The sequence below is a fragment of the Acanthochromis polyacanthus genome, chromosome 16 (assembly GCF_021347895.1).
Source record: "Acanthochromis polyacanthus isolate Apoly-LR-REF ecotype Palm Island chromosome 16, KAUST_Apoly_ChrSc, whole genome shotgun sequence".
Taxonomy (NCBI): Eukaryota; Metazoa; Chordata; class Actinopteri; family Pomacentridae; genus Acanthochromis; species Acanthochromis polyacanthus.
Window position 1 is genome coordinate 14,025,822 of NC_067128.1, and position 16,022 is coordinate 14,041,843.

General features: G+C 39.6%; 1 protein-coding gene across 5 annotated transcripts in view; it reads right to left on the reverse strand.

Moving 5' to 3' along the window:
• LOC110962927 (unconventional myosin-VI) overlaps window positions 1-16,022 on the reverse strand; it is a 206,092-nt gene that overhangs the window by 147,347 nt on the left and 42,723 nt on the right. For all 5 annotated transcript variants that reach the window (XM_051960537.1, XM_051960540.1, XM_051960539.1 and 2 more), the window contains exons 3-9: window positions 15,562-15,631; window positions 15,255-15,328; window positions 11,319-11,448; window positions 9,019-9,124; window positions 7,420-7,475; window positions 7,233-7,330; window positions 6,571-6,735 (exon numbers count right to left, since the gene is read on the reverse strand). In XM_051960537.1, coding sequence (XP_051816497.1) covers window positions 6,571-6,735; window positions 7,233-7,330; window positions 7,420-7,475; window positions 9,019-9,124; window positions 11,319-11,448; window positions 15,255-15,328; window positions 15,562-15,631 — 699 coding nt within the window. The remainder of the gene's footprint in view (window positions 1-6,570; window positions 6,736-7,232; window positions 7,331-7,419; window positions 7,476-9,018; window positions 9,125-11,318; window positions 11,449-15,254; window positions 15,329-15,561; window positions 15,632-16,022) is intronic.

The window sequence follows — 16,022 nt, forward strand, 5'->3', positions numbered from 1 at the left end:
TGATGGACAGCACTGAGCAAATCAGCTGACCAGCAGCCGACACAGACGTAAATGAGTGTGTGACGCTATCACTGTATGAAAACACAGTACGTGTGAGCACAGAGAGCAGGAGAGAAGCCAACAGATGTGAACACCGGCTACGTTTAGGTTGCACTAAAGCACCAAAGTAAAACACATTTGCTAGAGGAATGGAGCTTTCCTATATTTACAGCCTTCATTTTACATCTTCAAGTTTATAAAAAGTACAAAACTGAATTAAAATAGCTGTTTCACTGTCCTTGGACCTTTTTCAGTAGTCATTCACTGGTAGGAGCACAACATGAGCTTCACTGCTTTGATATGTCTTTTTATTAAAGTGACACGGGTCTTTAAATCTACAAATTTTGCCCACAGCTCCTAAGTTGAAAATTGCAAACCACCTATTCACTTCACAGAAATTGGCCTGCACCAGTGTTGCGATAATAATCCAGGTTATTCACTTCAGCTGTGAGAGGTCTGAGTGTTTTAGCTCATTAGTGTGAAGCTATTGCCTAAAAAAAATGCCCGAAAAACAAGAAGAAAACCTATTGGACATGGGTTATTTCACAGAAACGTAACAGCATATTTTCAGACTTAACTCCTCAAACAAACAACTCTCTGTTCACCACATCTAAAGAAATGTTTATACCCATTTCACTCGACTATTGGACGTCCATCTCTGGGGGTATGAGAGGCCAACAAGCACTTTGTTTGAGGCGTACAGAGGCTTTAAAAGTTGAAAACCATAAAATTACGTGCAAGCAGTCAGATAAAGATGTAAAGTTTCTTGGAGTGACAGTCTTGACATTAGCTCTGAAGATGCTGATTCAATTGTTCAGAATTCACCTCTGTAATTAAGTTTGCATTTGCACAAAAAGCACTTCCGTCCTCCGTAATCGATTCTGTGCCGGTTCTAATGGTTTCCCACCAGCTGGCCTCGGCTGCTTTGCGTAGAGAATCGAGGCGATGACGACTCTGATGCTAACCTTCCAGGTGTCTCGGGGAGGGGAGATTGGAGTCGGGGTCTGTCATGTTTGGAGAGGCGATTCCCTTTTTTGGTCCGACAGATGGACATAAACAAAAACTTTCATTACAGGAGAAGCCACAGGGAGGACTTGACGCTCGTTCAGCCCTCCATCTCTCCGGCAGATTGCAGATGGGACGCATTCTCCGGTTTATTCTTCTAGTTTTCATCCACTGCGGATGCTTGTTCAGATTCATGCCGTGTCGCCCTGAAGCTCCTGCATGCGACACCAAGGTGTAAAAGCAGCTACGACTGTTTAATCGAGCACTTTTTGCACTTTTCCTGCATTATGTGTTTGAAAGAAATACTGTACTTTCATCTCCTCTATATTTATCTAATGGCTGCAGGGTTACGGTCAGGGAATCACGCTAAGTGCCACTGTACTTCTGTCTTTTAGCCTCCTTTCCTTTTTTCCAGATTCCCTCACTCCTCTGACTATTTTCTTTCACTTCATGACTTCTTGTTTTCCTTCCTTATCTTTATATTTCTGTATTGGTGTCGTGTTCTTTTCTTATTTCTTCCCTCCTCTACTTCCTTATTCATTTCCCTCACCCTCCCTCCATTTTCTTTCACTCCTTAATAATTTATTTTCGTGCCTCCTGTCTAGCTTTGCTTTTTCTTTACCCCATATTCATTACTTCTTTCATTCCTTCCTTCTGTTTTTGCAGTATTGTTTACTTTCCTTCCTTACCTCCTCCTTTTGTTTTGTTTTTTACTTCCTTTCAGTCCTATTTTCTTCCTTATGTTTCCTCTTTTGGTCTTCCTTATTTCCTTCCCTTTATCCTTCCCATTTCCACCTTTGTCTCTCACTTTCCTTCCTTATGTCAATATTTCTTTTGTCCTTTCTCCTTTACCCATTTCCCCTTTTTCTTGACTTCTTTATATTCCTATTTCTGCATTTGTTTCATCTATTCTCTTCTTTCTTTCCTCCCCTCCTTCTTTATTCATCTTCTCTCCACTGCCTTTTACTCCTTAATGATTTGTTTTTACACCTCCAGCAATCTAATCTTGTCTTTAACCCATATTTGTTTCCTTCTTTGTTCTATTTTTACTTGTTTTTCCTCTACGTCTTTATTTCTTTGACTTGTTTTCCTTTTTGCTTCTTTTCTGCCCAGTTGTCTTCGTTATGTTTCTTCTTTCTATGTTTTCTTATTTTATCCCTCTTCTTCGTCCTTCTTTATTTCTCCTCCTGCTAGTCTGTTCTTCCTCTTTCCTTTTATGCTTCAGCATTTGTTTCCTTATGTCCTGCTTTCCTTGTTACTTTCTTTGCTTTGTTATTCACTCATTTCCCTCTTCTCTCCCTGGTTTCTCTCATTTTCTCTTACTTTTCCTCTGCACTAATGCTATCCTTTTTATCCCTTCATTATCTCCTCCACTATTTCTTTAGTTCCTTCACTGAGACCTCTTTTGCTCTTTTTCCTTCATTCTTTACTCCCTTTATGCCGACAGTTCTTTTACATTTTTCATGTCCTCCCTCCTTCCTTCTATTGTTCCACATTAGGTAGTTTCCACATTAGTTTCTTTATGTTGTGCTTTATGACCTTAACTTCCTTTTTTCTTTTTAATTTGCTTCCTTTATTTAACTTTTATCGCACTGCATTTTTTTCTTCTTAAAAGTATCTAAAACCATGAAGCCATAATTTCATACTTTTCACTGATTGGGGACTTTGATTACTTTTCTCTGTGGTATTGACAGATATTCTCCTGTAAATTATCCTCCGACTACTGGAAACAGCTGATACACTCCACACATCCCTCTCGCTGGCCTTTCAGGTCTTATCTGCCCTTTACACCCAACACATTCTTTAAAAGCGCCCTGATCAAATCTAATCGGACCTGAACCCAGCTCACCCCCCTCCCTCCCTGTTGTGAACTAAACCCGCGGAGTTCATCACGACCCTAAAGCTCGGTCCTCGACAGCTATTATCAGAGAAGCCAGTGAATCTTTTTCTAGCCTTCCCACCAGCAGGGAAAACTTTAGATACATGAAGCCATTAGAAGCAGCTGAAGTGACTGGAGGAGGAGTAATAAGTTGCAGGGGAAAACTGGTGGAGACTGCAGAGCCAGCGTCGGCACTATAAGGCCCGAGAATGACGGAGGTGAGAATAGACTATTGAATTGAGGTGATGCCAATAAAAGGAGCGACTCGGGAAAAGAAAAAGTTCTCAGAAGATGTTTTTTGTGGGGTTGGCATCTCTCAGCTTTTCTCTTCTATGAGGGAATCAGCTGAGAAAATAGAAAGTCTTAAGATCTGATTTTAACCAGCAGAAAAAAACGAAGTACTTGGACACGTCTGGTTATGTCATTGTTTTTTCTGAGTACACTGTTTATCATAAAAGGATTTCCAATTTATTTGTCGTCAGTTGATTCTAAGGAAACAAATTTTGGTTGTTAAGCGCTCTTGTTTCTGTTCTTTCCAGGCTAAACTCTCAGCGTTTCCATGGATTAAACTTTAGAGCACTGACTAAAAGATCAATGCATGTGTCCCCACTTTCAATTGACTAAAAGCAGAAAAGCAACAGCCACTATCAGTGCATTAACCTTGTTTAATGCAGTCATTGCTGTGGTTCTCTCTGTTTGCAACTGGAGGTGAACACTGAACAGAAACAGAGCAGATGGTAAACACAGCCGTTTGATTCTTCCATGCTCTCCTTAAACAGTGCACAGAGTGTAGAGCAGTCAGATGGGCTCCAGCTTCAAAGAGGATGGTTTGTGCTGCCCTCTGGTGTTTAAAACAGAGTAACAGCAGGCTGAGTTTTACATCTCAGTGAAGGTGTAAAAGGTTTGAATGTTGTTGTTCCTGAAACATTTGTGCACGAAAATTATTAGAATGGTTTGAAGGCTTTACATTGACTACAATGATTTACAATAACACTATAGAGGCTACAATAACACTATATTACATTAAAAAAAAAACACCCAGGGTACTTATTATTTTCATTTTTTAAATACAGTCCTTAGGGTTAGGGTTAGGTAAAGGGTGAGGGTTAGGGTAACCCTCACCCTTTACCTAACCCTTTTAAATACAGTCCTTTAAATACAAAGTCCTTTTCATAACGTGTTCTTGTTTTAGTCTAATAATGTAAATATGTACATAGCTTTTCATTTGCTGCTGCTCCTACTTTTATTCTTTATCTTATCGTTTTTCACAAAGCTGACGCGAGAAACACACAAAGAATAACATTGTGTCTGTACTACAACGGCATTAAACCTTTTTCTATCATTATCTGCAAGACATGGCAGAGCTCTGTTTAGGTCAAACATGGTTAAATTTATCATGGTGCTTATTTTAGCCGTCTTTTAATCTGGCCACAATCTGGTCAAAGAAATTTCTGCAAGTCAGGATCAAGCAGATTTTCCACCAGTCAGTTCTAGGCCCTAAAAACATCTGCAGCGATCAGGGATACTTGGACCAGCACATGCAATGCCAAATAGTTTGCTACAGTTTTCTCTCCACAGCTAAACTTAATTAAAGCTTTTCTGCTAACATCTGATTTGCCTGATTTGAATCAAATCCAATCATGACTGTAACGGCTCATGCACACCTCCAGTTTCTTAAAGAGAGGAGGAAATATCTTCAGATAAGAGCAGGGAGAACTCCTGCACTGTCCTTGTACTGGACTTGATATAAATTCCACTTCAAAAACAACATTTTGTACCTCGGACCTTCATCAGGTAAAACTGAGGGACAAAAAACACACCACACATTTCACCTGAAGAAGGTCCAAGGATCAAAATAAATAAAGTTCTAAAATATTTGCAAGTTACCCGAGTGTATAGGAATGAAATCCAATATAACATGTTCCCATAATCACAAAAGTGCTGGAAGTTTGACTCCTTAATTAGTCCCTACTGACCTAAACAGAAGACAATACTGTTTTCTGGAAACCACATTTGGAAATGTTAGTTTCATCTTAGTTTTGAGGACAAAATAGTCAATTCATTAATAATATTAATATAAAGTTTGAATGGAGAGAGGAGCAGTGCAACAGTGTCTTGCAAAGTGTTGCATTACAGGTTGTTTGCAGCTTTAATGTTGCAAGGCCGCAGAGTCAGTATATGGGTCTGAAGTGCCGCCATAAGATTATTTATCTGTCAATGCTGCCACTTCCTAATGGATGCAGGTATGCTGGAGCTGATAAATGTGTCTGGCAAAGTAGAAATTTGCAGCTGTGTGAGTAACAAGATTTACAGCTGCCGGCCACCGACTCAAATCTCTAGACGTAAGTGGCCTCTGGAGAGCCCAGCAAGAGCCGCACATGAGTTATTAGTAGCATTTCATTCTGCACATTAGTGAATTGCTGTCAAACTAAGAATTAGTGAAGATGATTTGAGTCTCTAAATGATGAATACACACGCTGGTTTAACCCTCTGAACCCCAGAATCAAAAAAAGTGTGAAGGGCGTGCTGTGTTTTTAAAAAATCATCAAAATTACACCATTAATCAGAGTCCTTTAACCGAATCTGCGCTTAAAATTGAGACATTACATTAAAATCCCTTTATTCTACATGCGTTTTTCACAGAAATTAACAGCTTTCCACAGCTAGATTGAAAAATCTCCAATCATCTGTGCAAGGAGGAAGCCATTAGTGGCTCAGCTGTAACCAACTTGTCAGCTGAACTGCAGGCAGTGTTTACACCGAGCAGACAGAGGACAAATTTGGAGACAAATAAAAATGTAAATAATAAAATATCTGTAGTATGTAGAGCCAATTTATCCCTCAAGTATTTATCAACACCTGTGGCTGCTTGTTTTACACACCGATTTCAAATTTTCTACAATTCTGTAAAATAAGTAATCAACTAAATTCAACTGGAGCGTTTTTGTTTTTATGACTTATGGCATTAACTTTGCTATCCTGCACAGGAGACATTTTGAGTTCTTTCTACTACTAGTTGTGGTTCTGCTGTTTCCATCCACAGTGAGGAAAAGTGTAACTGGAGCAAATAACGAACAGAAACTGTTTGGGGTTCAGAGAGTTAAAATTAATGTATGTTTAATAAAATGGACCTCAGTTTATAGAAAACGTGGCCCAAAAAAGAGGAAACAGAGCATCTATTGAGGGACTACTTTCAGCAGCGGATTCATCCACATTTGGAGCTCTAGTGTGCAGGACAGCGTATGTGGGGATGAGTCAAGATAAAATACAATAAGTGTGTTTATGAAAATGAAGGAGCATGTCACTCAGTGCAACATCGCGGCGCTCTGTTCTGTTTGTAATAGTTTTTTGGACAACAATGGAGCTCTAGAGCAGAGAGGAATAAGTTCTATCAGGCTCTGATTTACACACACAGTCCTGAGTGTGGGATTCAGTGGGATACACAGATGACAGTAAGAAAAATATGGAGCCCCTCCATCAAGTCTCCTATAAATACTCCACCTTGCTGTGACCATCCATCAGCTGCAATAGTAATCTATCCATCCATCTGTCATCCCTCCTCCCAGTCTGAAGGATTGACCGAGCCTGCATGGATTTATCGCACGTCAAAACGCACAAACGGGCCGATAAAATCTAGACGTTCGTACCCTGAACGTGTCTGGAGAGCTGAGGTGGAACTTCTGCCTGAAGTCCTCGGGGGCTCCGGCACACAGTCGGTAGAAGATGTGGTAGTTCCTCTCCTCGGGGCCTTGTCTGCAGATCCTCGACTTCTCCAGCAGGTAGTGCGACACGAAGCCGCCCACGACGGCGTTCTGATGACAAACGCAGCAAGAGAAAACACAGAAGCATTTCAAGATCCCCAGTTGTACATCTACAGCATCTGTCACTGAAACTTCTCATATTCTTTCACTTATATCATCATTACAGTAAACTTATACACCAAATTAAGGCAAATACTAATAAAATACCAGGAATTTCAGTGTTATATTAAAGGCAGGTAATAAAGTAGGAAACTATGTGTGCATAACAAACATAGTGATTTATAGAGTCTGTGCAGATCTGCCAACACAGAGACAAAAGAGAGAAATGATAACTGCAGGAAGTGAGGCTTCTTTATTGCTGTGTAAGCATCTGAGATGATAGAGGGAAAATTGTGTTTATTCATGAGTAGCAATGAAGATAAACTGATTATGCTAAATAACTATAGCTATTAGGCATCATTTCTAATTCATAACCTCATTGTTTGGAGGCCTCTGCTAGACTCATCTGCAGAAGCGGATCTATTCTCATAAAACACAGTTCAGAGCACCTTCTCGTTGAAGTGGATCTCCACAAACTTTCCGAAGCGACTGCTGTTGTTGTTGCGGACAGTTTTCGCGTTTCCGAAAGCCTCCAGCAAGGGATTTGCTGGAAGATTGGAGAAGAAGGTCAAGTCACAAAAACAAATTCCAAGACAAAAACAAAAAAATAGACTGATGACAGCGAAGTCATCTTACCTTCCACTATTCTCTCATCTATGTCCTGGCCTGTTCCATATGAGGTTGTCAGGTATCTAGAAGAACAGCAGAGTTACAGTGAAGTGGGAATGAAATGTAGCGATTAAGTCCTGACTTCAGCCACGGTAGGGTTATCATTTGTTGGAAGATGATCTGTCGCAACTCCAAATCAGAACTTCCAGGATCTGCTGCAAATGTCATGATGTCATATATCTACTCAGAGTTATCATGAGAGGCTGGCAGAACCAGGCCTCACAAGTGACGAACAGCATATTAGGCACGGGTGGTCCAGTTTTTATTATTAGCAGTGGTGCAGTTTGCTTTTTTTAGACAGGATTCAGGAAGACCATGCTGAGTTCAATCAAATAATCCACAATTATTCATGACAACTTAGAAACTGCACATAACGGAATAACGTCTGAACATCAAAATCTAAGAATACCCATCTTGGAAGTGATGTCAAATTTCAGCAGCCCTTAAGGAAAACAGTGGTGACAAGTCCATCAACATTAGGAGCACATGACATGACATCATCAACTCTGTATAGAATCAAAATAGACAATATGATGGATCAATAACCGGATCATGTTCTACATATTCTGATATTGCAGGTGATGATGTGCAGCTAATAGTTGGTCATTGCTGGAGGACACTTTCACTGTGCCGAGTTTGAAGTGTTCAAACCACGAGAGACACATCAATTAATCTACAGAACAAGGCGACAGTGGAGCTGTGATGCTGCATGAACAACACTGAACAGAGTATCTAATGAAGCAGCACTTTTATGAAGTGCATGTATTCTACTGTCGTTTAGAGAACTTCAAGGTGATTTTACACTTTAGGAACATAATGTGAAGTCTGTTTGTCTCTACATGTAGCCCTGTGATGGACTGGTGACCTGTCCTGCCTTCATTCTAAGTCAGCTGGGATGGACTCCAGCTCCCCATGACCCTAATGAGAACTAAACGGTGTATAGATGATGGATGGATGGATTTCAAACACCACTTCTACAGTCCTCCTCCAACTTTCTGTGCTTCTGTTTCTGAATCCAGCAATACTATCTTCCATTACAGCATGCTTCAAAAGTGATTAATTAATCAATCTGCAGTTACTCTGCTAATGCCTTAAGTAATAGTTTAAGCAAAGGTGCCACATATTTGCTGGTTCTGAGCTCACTGGAGGCTTTTTATACACGTCTTTGTATCCAAGGTAGTGAACTGAACATTTGGGGCCTTCAGACTGCTGGTCAAACAAAGACATTTCAAAATGAGCTGCTGGGAACTGTTAGACATTTTCACCATTCCCTGGTCTTTTATGGACAAAACAATGAATTAGTTTTAAAAATAGACTGTAGATGAATTGATAAGGGGTAAAGTAATTACTTGCAGACCTCAGATAAATGGAATGGAATCCAATAAAAATGTATCTAATCAAAGCAGACTGTGCAAGACCGGTTAATGCCGGCTTCATATAATAATGACAAAAATGCATCTAAAAAGTGATAAATTCAGAGAAAAATCAACAGGTCTCATCAGGTGAACATGACAGAAGCTGAAAGCTGTGATCCTCATGCGTTACTGAAAGCAGCGTCATCCTCACCTGAGCACAAACTTGGTGTTCTCGGTCTTCCCGGCTCCGGACTCCCCTGAGACGATGATGGACTGGCTCATCTTCAGGACCTTCATGTCCCTGTACGCCTTATCAGCTGGCAGGCACACAGACAAAAGCAGCTGTTAGATCAGACTCTCCTCCTGACGCCAATAATCAAGCACATATTAAACTGCAAAACTCATTCATTCTTTCTGCAATCACAAGGCAGTAGGTCAGTCTGAGCTGCTGCACTGTTCAGAGGACTGTGGGAAATCTGACCGCCGACTGCTGCCTAGTGGACAGATCCTAAACTGCAACAGAGGCTGAAGATACAATTAATATTAAGACAGTCAAAGAAATGCAAGACGAAACTACAAAGAACACAAAATGTCTCCCAACTGCAGCAAAAACGGATATTAAAGAAAGCTGCTTTGTCTTTTTTTCAGAATGATTAGGACCAATTATATTATTCAACGTGTGAAAACAACTCCAGTTATTTTGAAAGAAGTCTGATAACTGAGCACGTTGGTAGAGATAAGATTATTAATGAGGAAAAATAAGACTTCATTATCCTGAAATAACATATTAAGACTGTTTGACATGTGTTTATTGCAGCTTAAACCCCTCTCTCCCTACAGTCCTATCTCCACTGACTCTGTTAAAACGCTATGAATGAGAAAAAAATATTTAAAATGCAGCTCCTACACCGAGAAGCATTAAAGACAAATAACCTCACCTCAATTTCTGACAACAGATTGCCCATATGAAGCTAAATTTGATTGAATTTCAATGTTTTTGCTCCTTTAAAGGTCAGATAATGCATTAATTGTAACTTACTGGCAGGCTTTCTTTGCATGAAGGATGCATATTTCACCAGCTAACATATGATTTTTGTGTTGTTTCTAATGAGGGAGTTTTCGCAGAGTGAGTCTCAGGCTATGAAGTGACTCCTGGGTATTCTGGTGTGCCAATAAAAATGTATAAATTGCTCCAGAAATGACATTATGACAGTAAAAAAGCTAGTTTTTGAGATGAGCACAGGGAATTTCAAGTTAGCCTTATGCTTAAGAATGGCACACTCATTGGCACAATGAGCTAAATAGGACAACCAGTAGAATACTTGCAGCATTTTTTTTTTGGGAGAAATATCTTTATTTGTTGTGCCCCATGTGTAAAACGTGGATTTTTAAAAGGGCATGTGGTTGTGAGATGTAGGTATCGAAAGCTGAAAAAGGCTTGTGTAAACTGAAAACCTAATAATTGTTGTTTGTAAGTACTTTTTTTGCATTTGGTTGTTAGTTATTCATTTGTCAACTTTTCTCATTAATTGTACTGTATTGGGATAGAAGTCACTGTCTACTTACTTCATAGCTGCTCTTTACTTACAAGGCTACCCAGATAGCAAACTACGGGTGAATCAATGTTGAATCTATGTTGAGACCTAACGTCGAAATTATACAGAAAGCGCAAGGTTGATAAAATGTTGAGTCAACGTTTGCTTTTCAACCATAAATCACACTTTACCCAGATAGCAAAAGATGTTAAATCAATGTTGAATTAGGGTTAAGAAGGTTGAATTGTGGTTACGGTTGAAGATTGATGGATGGATCAACGTTGATTCAACAACATTTTGTTAACATTGAAGTTTGTGTTTAAAAGATACCATTGAATCTACATTGTATTTTGGTTTAATTAAAATGTTTGACAGGTCAATGTTTAATTAATGTTGAATCTATGTTTGCAAACATGTAATCTATGTAAGCAAACATTGACTCAACATTTTATCAACCTTGCGCTTTCTGTATAATTTCGACGTTAGGTCTCAACATAGATTCAACATTGATTCACCCATAGTTTGCTATCTGGGTAACTACATGCACCCTGCAGGGGATCTAGAAGAAATAAATAAAAGCTACACAATCACTCAAAAATCTAAAAAAAATTTTTTTTTAAAAATCTCAAAAAACAATGTGATCACTTAATCATAAGTAGATAATGCTAGAATTTTAGCAGTGCAGCTAACATAATGGGTACAACTACAAGTTTGCTGAGTCAGTGCATGCCTCCTGTTTCTACTTGTGTTCTAAACTCAAAAATGCATCAATCTAATAAAGATATGAATCTGAAGTGGTGGCTGATGATTAACAATGATTCTCTCAGGCAGTAACTCATCTGTGACTCAGAGATCATATTAGCAGCAGCCAGCATGGTCCAGCTACAACAAGTAAGCTGACAAAATGTTAAGTACAGACTGAAGTGTTGCCTAATCTGTAAGAATAAGCAAAAAACCAGCTTGTGCGTTGGCTCACCGATGGCGTAGACGTGCGGTGGCAGCGTGCCCAGCGACCGGCCTCGGTACTTCTTGATGGTGTCTGGCGAGTAAAGCTTTGGGATGTCATAGTATGGGTTGACGGCGATCAGGATGTTGGCTACAAACGTCTGGGAGAGGAAGAAGAAGAAGAAAAGTCACTTCTTAAGGTGATAAGACCAAAAATCTACAGCAGCCATAAAAGCAAAATTTTTCACATCCAGTCTTTTCCAGCAGGTATTTTATTGATAACCACTCTCCCCTTTACCTTCCTCCAGAAAGTGGTAAGGTGCCAAATTGCTTCTTTCAGGTTTAATAAACAGTGAGAGGTCATTACTCAAACCTTAGCCTCAGTGTTGGACAGATAATAAACTATCTGATTCAACAGCTGCATCCAAATGTAGAGGCTAAAAACCTTAATTTCTGCATGAAAGGCCTGATTAATGTAAAATCCAAACTGGAGGACATTTCTTGCATCCGTTACTGAGCATTCAGGCAAATGTCATACATTCATAAAACCCTGATGCTGTTGTATAAACCAGTCTGGCACGGCCTCCAGTTTATGACACAAATAAACTAAAAGATGAATGCAGTCTAATACAGCAGTGCTGCTATAAGTCATCCTCCTTCATAGAGGTTTATAGTCAGTTTTTTGTTGCTTCTAATGTTAACGTTCACCAGAATTACACCAATAAAGCATCTCTGAACAGCACAGCACAGTTTTACACCACTGCATACAGAAACACGCTTATTAGCTCTGACAGAAACTGAACACTGACTCCTGCATGAAGGGAGGACTAGTTAGAGTGTCCGATCTAAAGCTGTGATTTAAACCACCAGAGCAGCAGAGTCAGTTCCCTCTTCAGCCACTAGGTGTCAGTGTGCACTGATCCGCCTCTTAGAGGACATCAGCTGCAGCTCTTCAGGGCAGGATGAGGTTTATGAGTCCACAGAGCAGAGGTCACCTGAGCCCCGGTGTGCTCACATGTCTGTTTAGGTGCAAGCTCGTGTTCTTTGCGTCTTTGTGAGGACCGATTTGATTTAATGCCTCGACTGTCACAGCCGGACTAAGCCGCCCCGGGGCAAAATGGAGCTGCTGAGGCCCCGTTAACCCTCTGCTGCTCCTCTGAGAGCGTCACGTACAGCATTACGATAAACAGTGGAGGATTTGATGGTAATGTGATGTATTCCGTCCACGTCAGGTGATCCTGGGTTATATACAGACAACATTAGGTTCAGTCACCAAAGCAGTGAACCTGGCAGCTGCCCTGTTTCTCTGGATGTTCATTCCTTATTGAGGATATTTACTAATCATAGCAAAGCGAAGACATTTCTATAAGGGAGGACATTTCATTCTAGGTCGATTTTAGAAGGTGAGGATATTTCAGTAGATTGAATGCATTTTCATGAAGCAGGGACATTTTTATAACCATTTTGACAAGGGAAGGATATATGTAAAGTGACAACCATTTAAAAAAGCGAGGACATTTTAGCAATTTAGGGACATTCTTGTACCATGGGGACAGTTTAGGAAAGTAGTAGAACATTTCAAAAAAGGTAAAGATATTTTAGAAAGTGAGCATGGTTGAGAAAAACGTTAACATTTTTATGATGGGAGGACATTTTGACACCATTAAGACCTTTCAGAAAGTGGGGAAATGTTAAAAAGCAGTGACATTTGTATAAAGCGTGGACATTTTTCTAACACTCGGACATTTTTAGAACGCAAGGACATTTAAATGACATTTTAGGAAACTGAAGTCATCTATATAATGAAGGGACGGTTAATTAAAGTGGGACATTTCATCGAACACATCGAACACTTCACCCAGATCGGGACATTTAGGAAAGTCAGGATGTGTTGATAAAGCAATGACATTTACATAAAGTGGTGACATTTCAGCAAAGTTGGGACATTTTTAGACTTGCAGGTTTGGAAATGAATGAATGTGAGTCCTCACAAATACAGCAGTACAAATGTGAGTGTAGTGTGATGGTAAATCCTGAATTAGACGTCATCTATGATCATGTATGTTTCATCTGCACACACGCTCAACAAAAATATAAATGCAACACTTTTGTTTTTGCTCCCATTTTTTATGAGATGAACTCAAAGATCTAAAACTTTTTCCACATACACAATATCACCATTTCTCTCAAGTATTGTTCACAAATCTGTCTAAATCTGTGATAGTGAGCACTTCTCCTTTGCTGAGATAATCCATCCCACCTCACAGGTGTGCCATATCAAGATGCTGATTAGACACCATGATTAGTGCACAGGTGTGCCTTGACTGCCCACAATAAAAGGACACTGTGAAAGGTGCAGTTTTGTTTTATTGTGCGAAGTTGCTGGATATTGGAGGGAACTGGTACATGCTGTCGTATACGCCTATATTTCATTAACCCTCATGTTGTGTAAAGGGTCAAAATTGACCCATTTTAAAGTTTGAAAATGTGGGGGGAAAAAAACAGATTTTCACAGTGAAATTTTTGATGTCCACATTTTCAACATCTTTGGGAAATCTTTGAACATTTTTTTGGTGGGAAAAAGGAATGTTAAAAATGTTTAAGAATATTCACAAAAAAAATCTACCAAAATCCAGTGAATTTCACTGGATTTCACTCTTTTTCTGTGAATGTTCTTAAAGAAAATGTTAGAAGAATTTTCAGAAATTTGGGGAATTTTTTGGCTGATTTTTTGGATTTTTTTCAGACAAGGAAACAATATATTTTGGTGCCTGTAAATGAGAACAGGAGGGTTAATAAAGCTTATAAAGATCCTCTTTCTTCTTTACCCATTTGCATTAATAAGCAAATCCTCATAACAGATCACTACACTCCAGCATGAAGTCTTGTTTGAAAGTCTGGTTCAGTCTCCAGATAAAATAATTGGAAGTCAGTGGAATGAACGCTGGTATGTGTGAGCTCCACCCAAAGGTGCTGCTGGCAGGTTTAAACAAACAGACTGATGGTTTGTGTTGACAGAACAATAGGTTTGTTCAGCAGCTGATCATAACATGTTACATCATCTCGCTGAGCTCTAAGTATTTTGGTCCCACAGTGTACAACTTGTTTGGTCAAATTTTGTGGGACACCACAGGTATGAGGGTGGTTTAGCCAAAATTTTAGACTCTGGCGCTGCTGACATCTTTGTTTGAGTCCAGAGATACAGATGAACTTTGCAAAGAGAACAAACAAAAAAACGCTGCAGTGAGTATTTCTGTTTTAACTACATAAAAGGTCTTTACAGACTTGAGAATATTTTTTATTTCATTTTATTGACAGCAGAAATACCATCATCAGTGCAAAAACTAAAAGGATATAAAAATGTATTGTTTCAACTTTCAGCTTCTGTGACAAATCAGAACCAGGTGTGAACTAACATGACGTCACCTGTTGGTTTTAACGCCGAGAAAATGAAGCCCGGATTTTGCTACTTCCTGGTCACCATTTTGGATTTTTTGGAGCCAGTGACGTAAAAAGCGTCATCAAACAGGCTGGACCGGAGAGCAACTCGGGGCAGGACCAGTCAATGGGACTGTCAATCAAGTATAGCCACGCCCCCTGTCTCCGCCAACTTTAACGATTTATTTAAAATTCAGTATTGATTTATTTTCAGATCGGCCACCTGATCTCTCATTTTGACCATGAAAACTAACGGGAAAAAAATCCTGAGCTGTAGAAAATCAGTCTATCAAATTTTATTTTTTCCGGTGATGAATTGGGGTCTATGGAGCAAAAGCTTTTTGGAGCCAATCCTAGCGGATGGCGTGATATCGCAAGTTTTTTACACTTCCGGGTGGGCTTCAGATTTGGAGCCAGATGCTACGTCCACTATATATACAGTCTATGATCAGAACTAATAAAACACTGAGGGATTAAATCAGATGTATCTTGTTATCGAGCAGCCTTTCTCCATCATGTCAGTACTTACATAAATTTTGTCTTTGCTGTATCTCACACGGACGTTGTTGAGCAAAGTGGCTTCATTCAAGTACATCAAAGAACCTGAAAAACACAAAGAGGACAAGAAGTTACTGCAGCGCTGAAGATAACACACAGCTTTACAGCACATCAGCACCACAATAGTAACACATATAAAATCTACCTAATGCTTTCAACACTTGGCTGGTTTTCTTTGGTTTTCACACTCTATATTCGCAAGATTTTAGCAGGAATTTTACAGAACTCTAATGTGTTACACTAGAGAGAATTTGTAAGTCAGAGACAGAACAACTTACAGTTATCCTCCACATTTTTGTTGGGGTCATCCTCTGCAGGAAATACTTGGTTGATGGGAGCCAAAAATGTCTGTGAAACACAAGAAAAGAAAGTGAAATCAGACAGGAAACCCAAGTGAAAAGATTTTACTCATCACAGGTGTTTCAGGATGAAATAAACCTTCAAGTTAATTTGAATGAAAATCTGGAAAAGAAGGAATAAAACTGCCTTTTATTGTTTTTGTGTTTAGATCATTTCATTTTCCTTTTTTAAATCCAGCTCTCAGGTGAGATAAATAATATGTACCAGCTGCTGAAGAGCCGATGAATTATTTGGAGGCAGGAGGTAACAGGATCAGAGTGCAGGGAGGCTGGACAGAGACGGTGTGACGACCGAGACCAGCTCTGCATTATTTACCATCAAGTCCTGACCTCCGATCAGCTCCACAACAAACACAGGAGCAGTAAGAAGTCTGAAAACG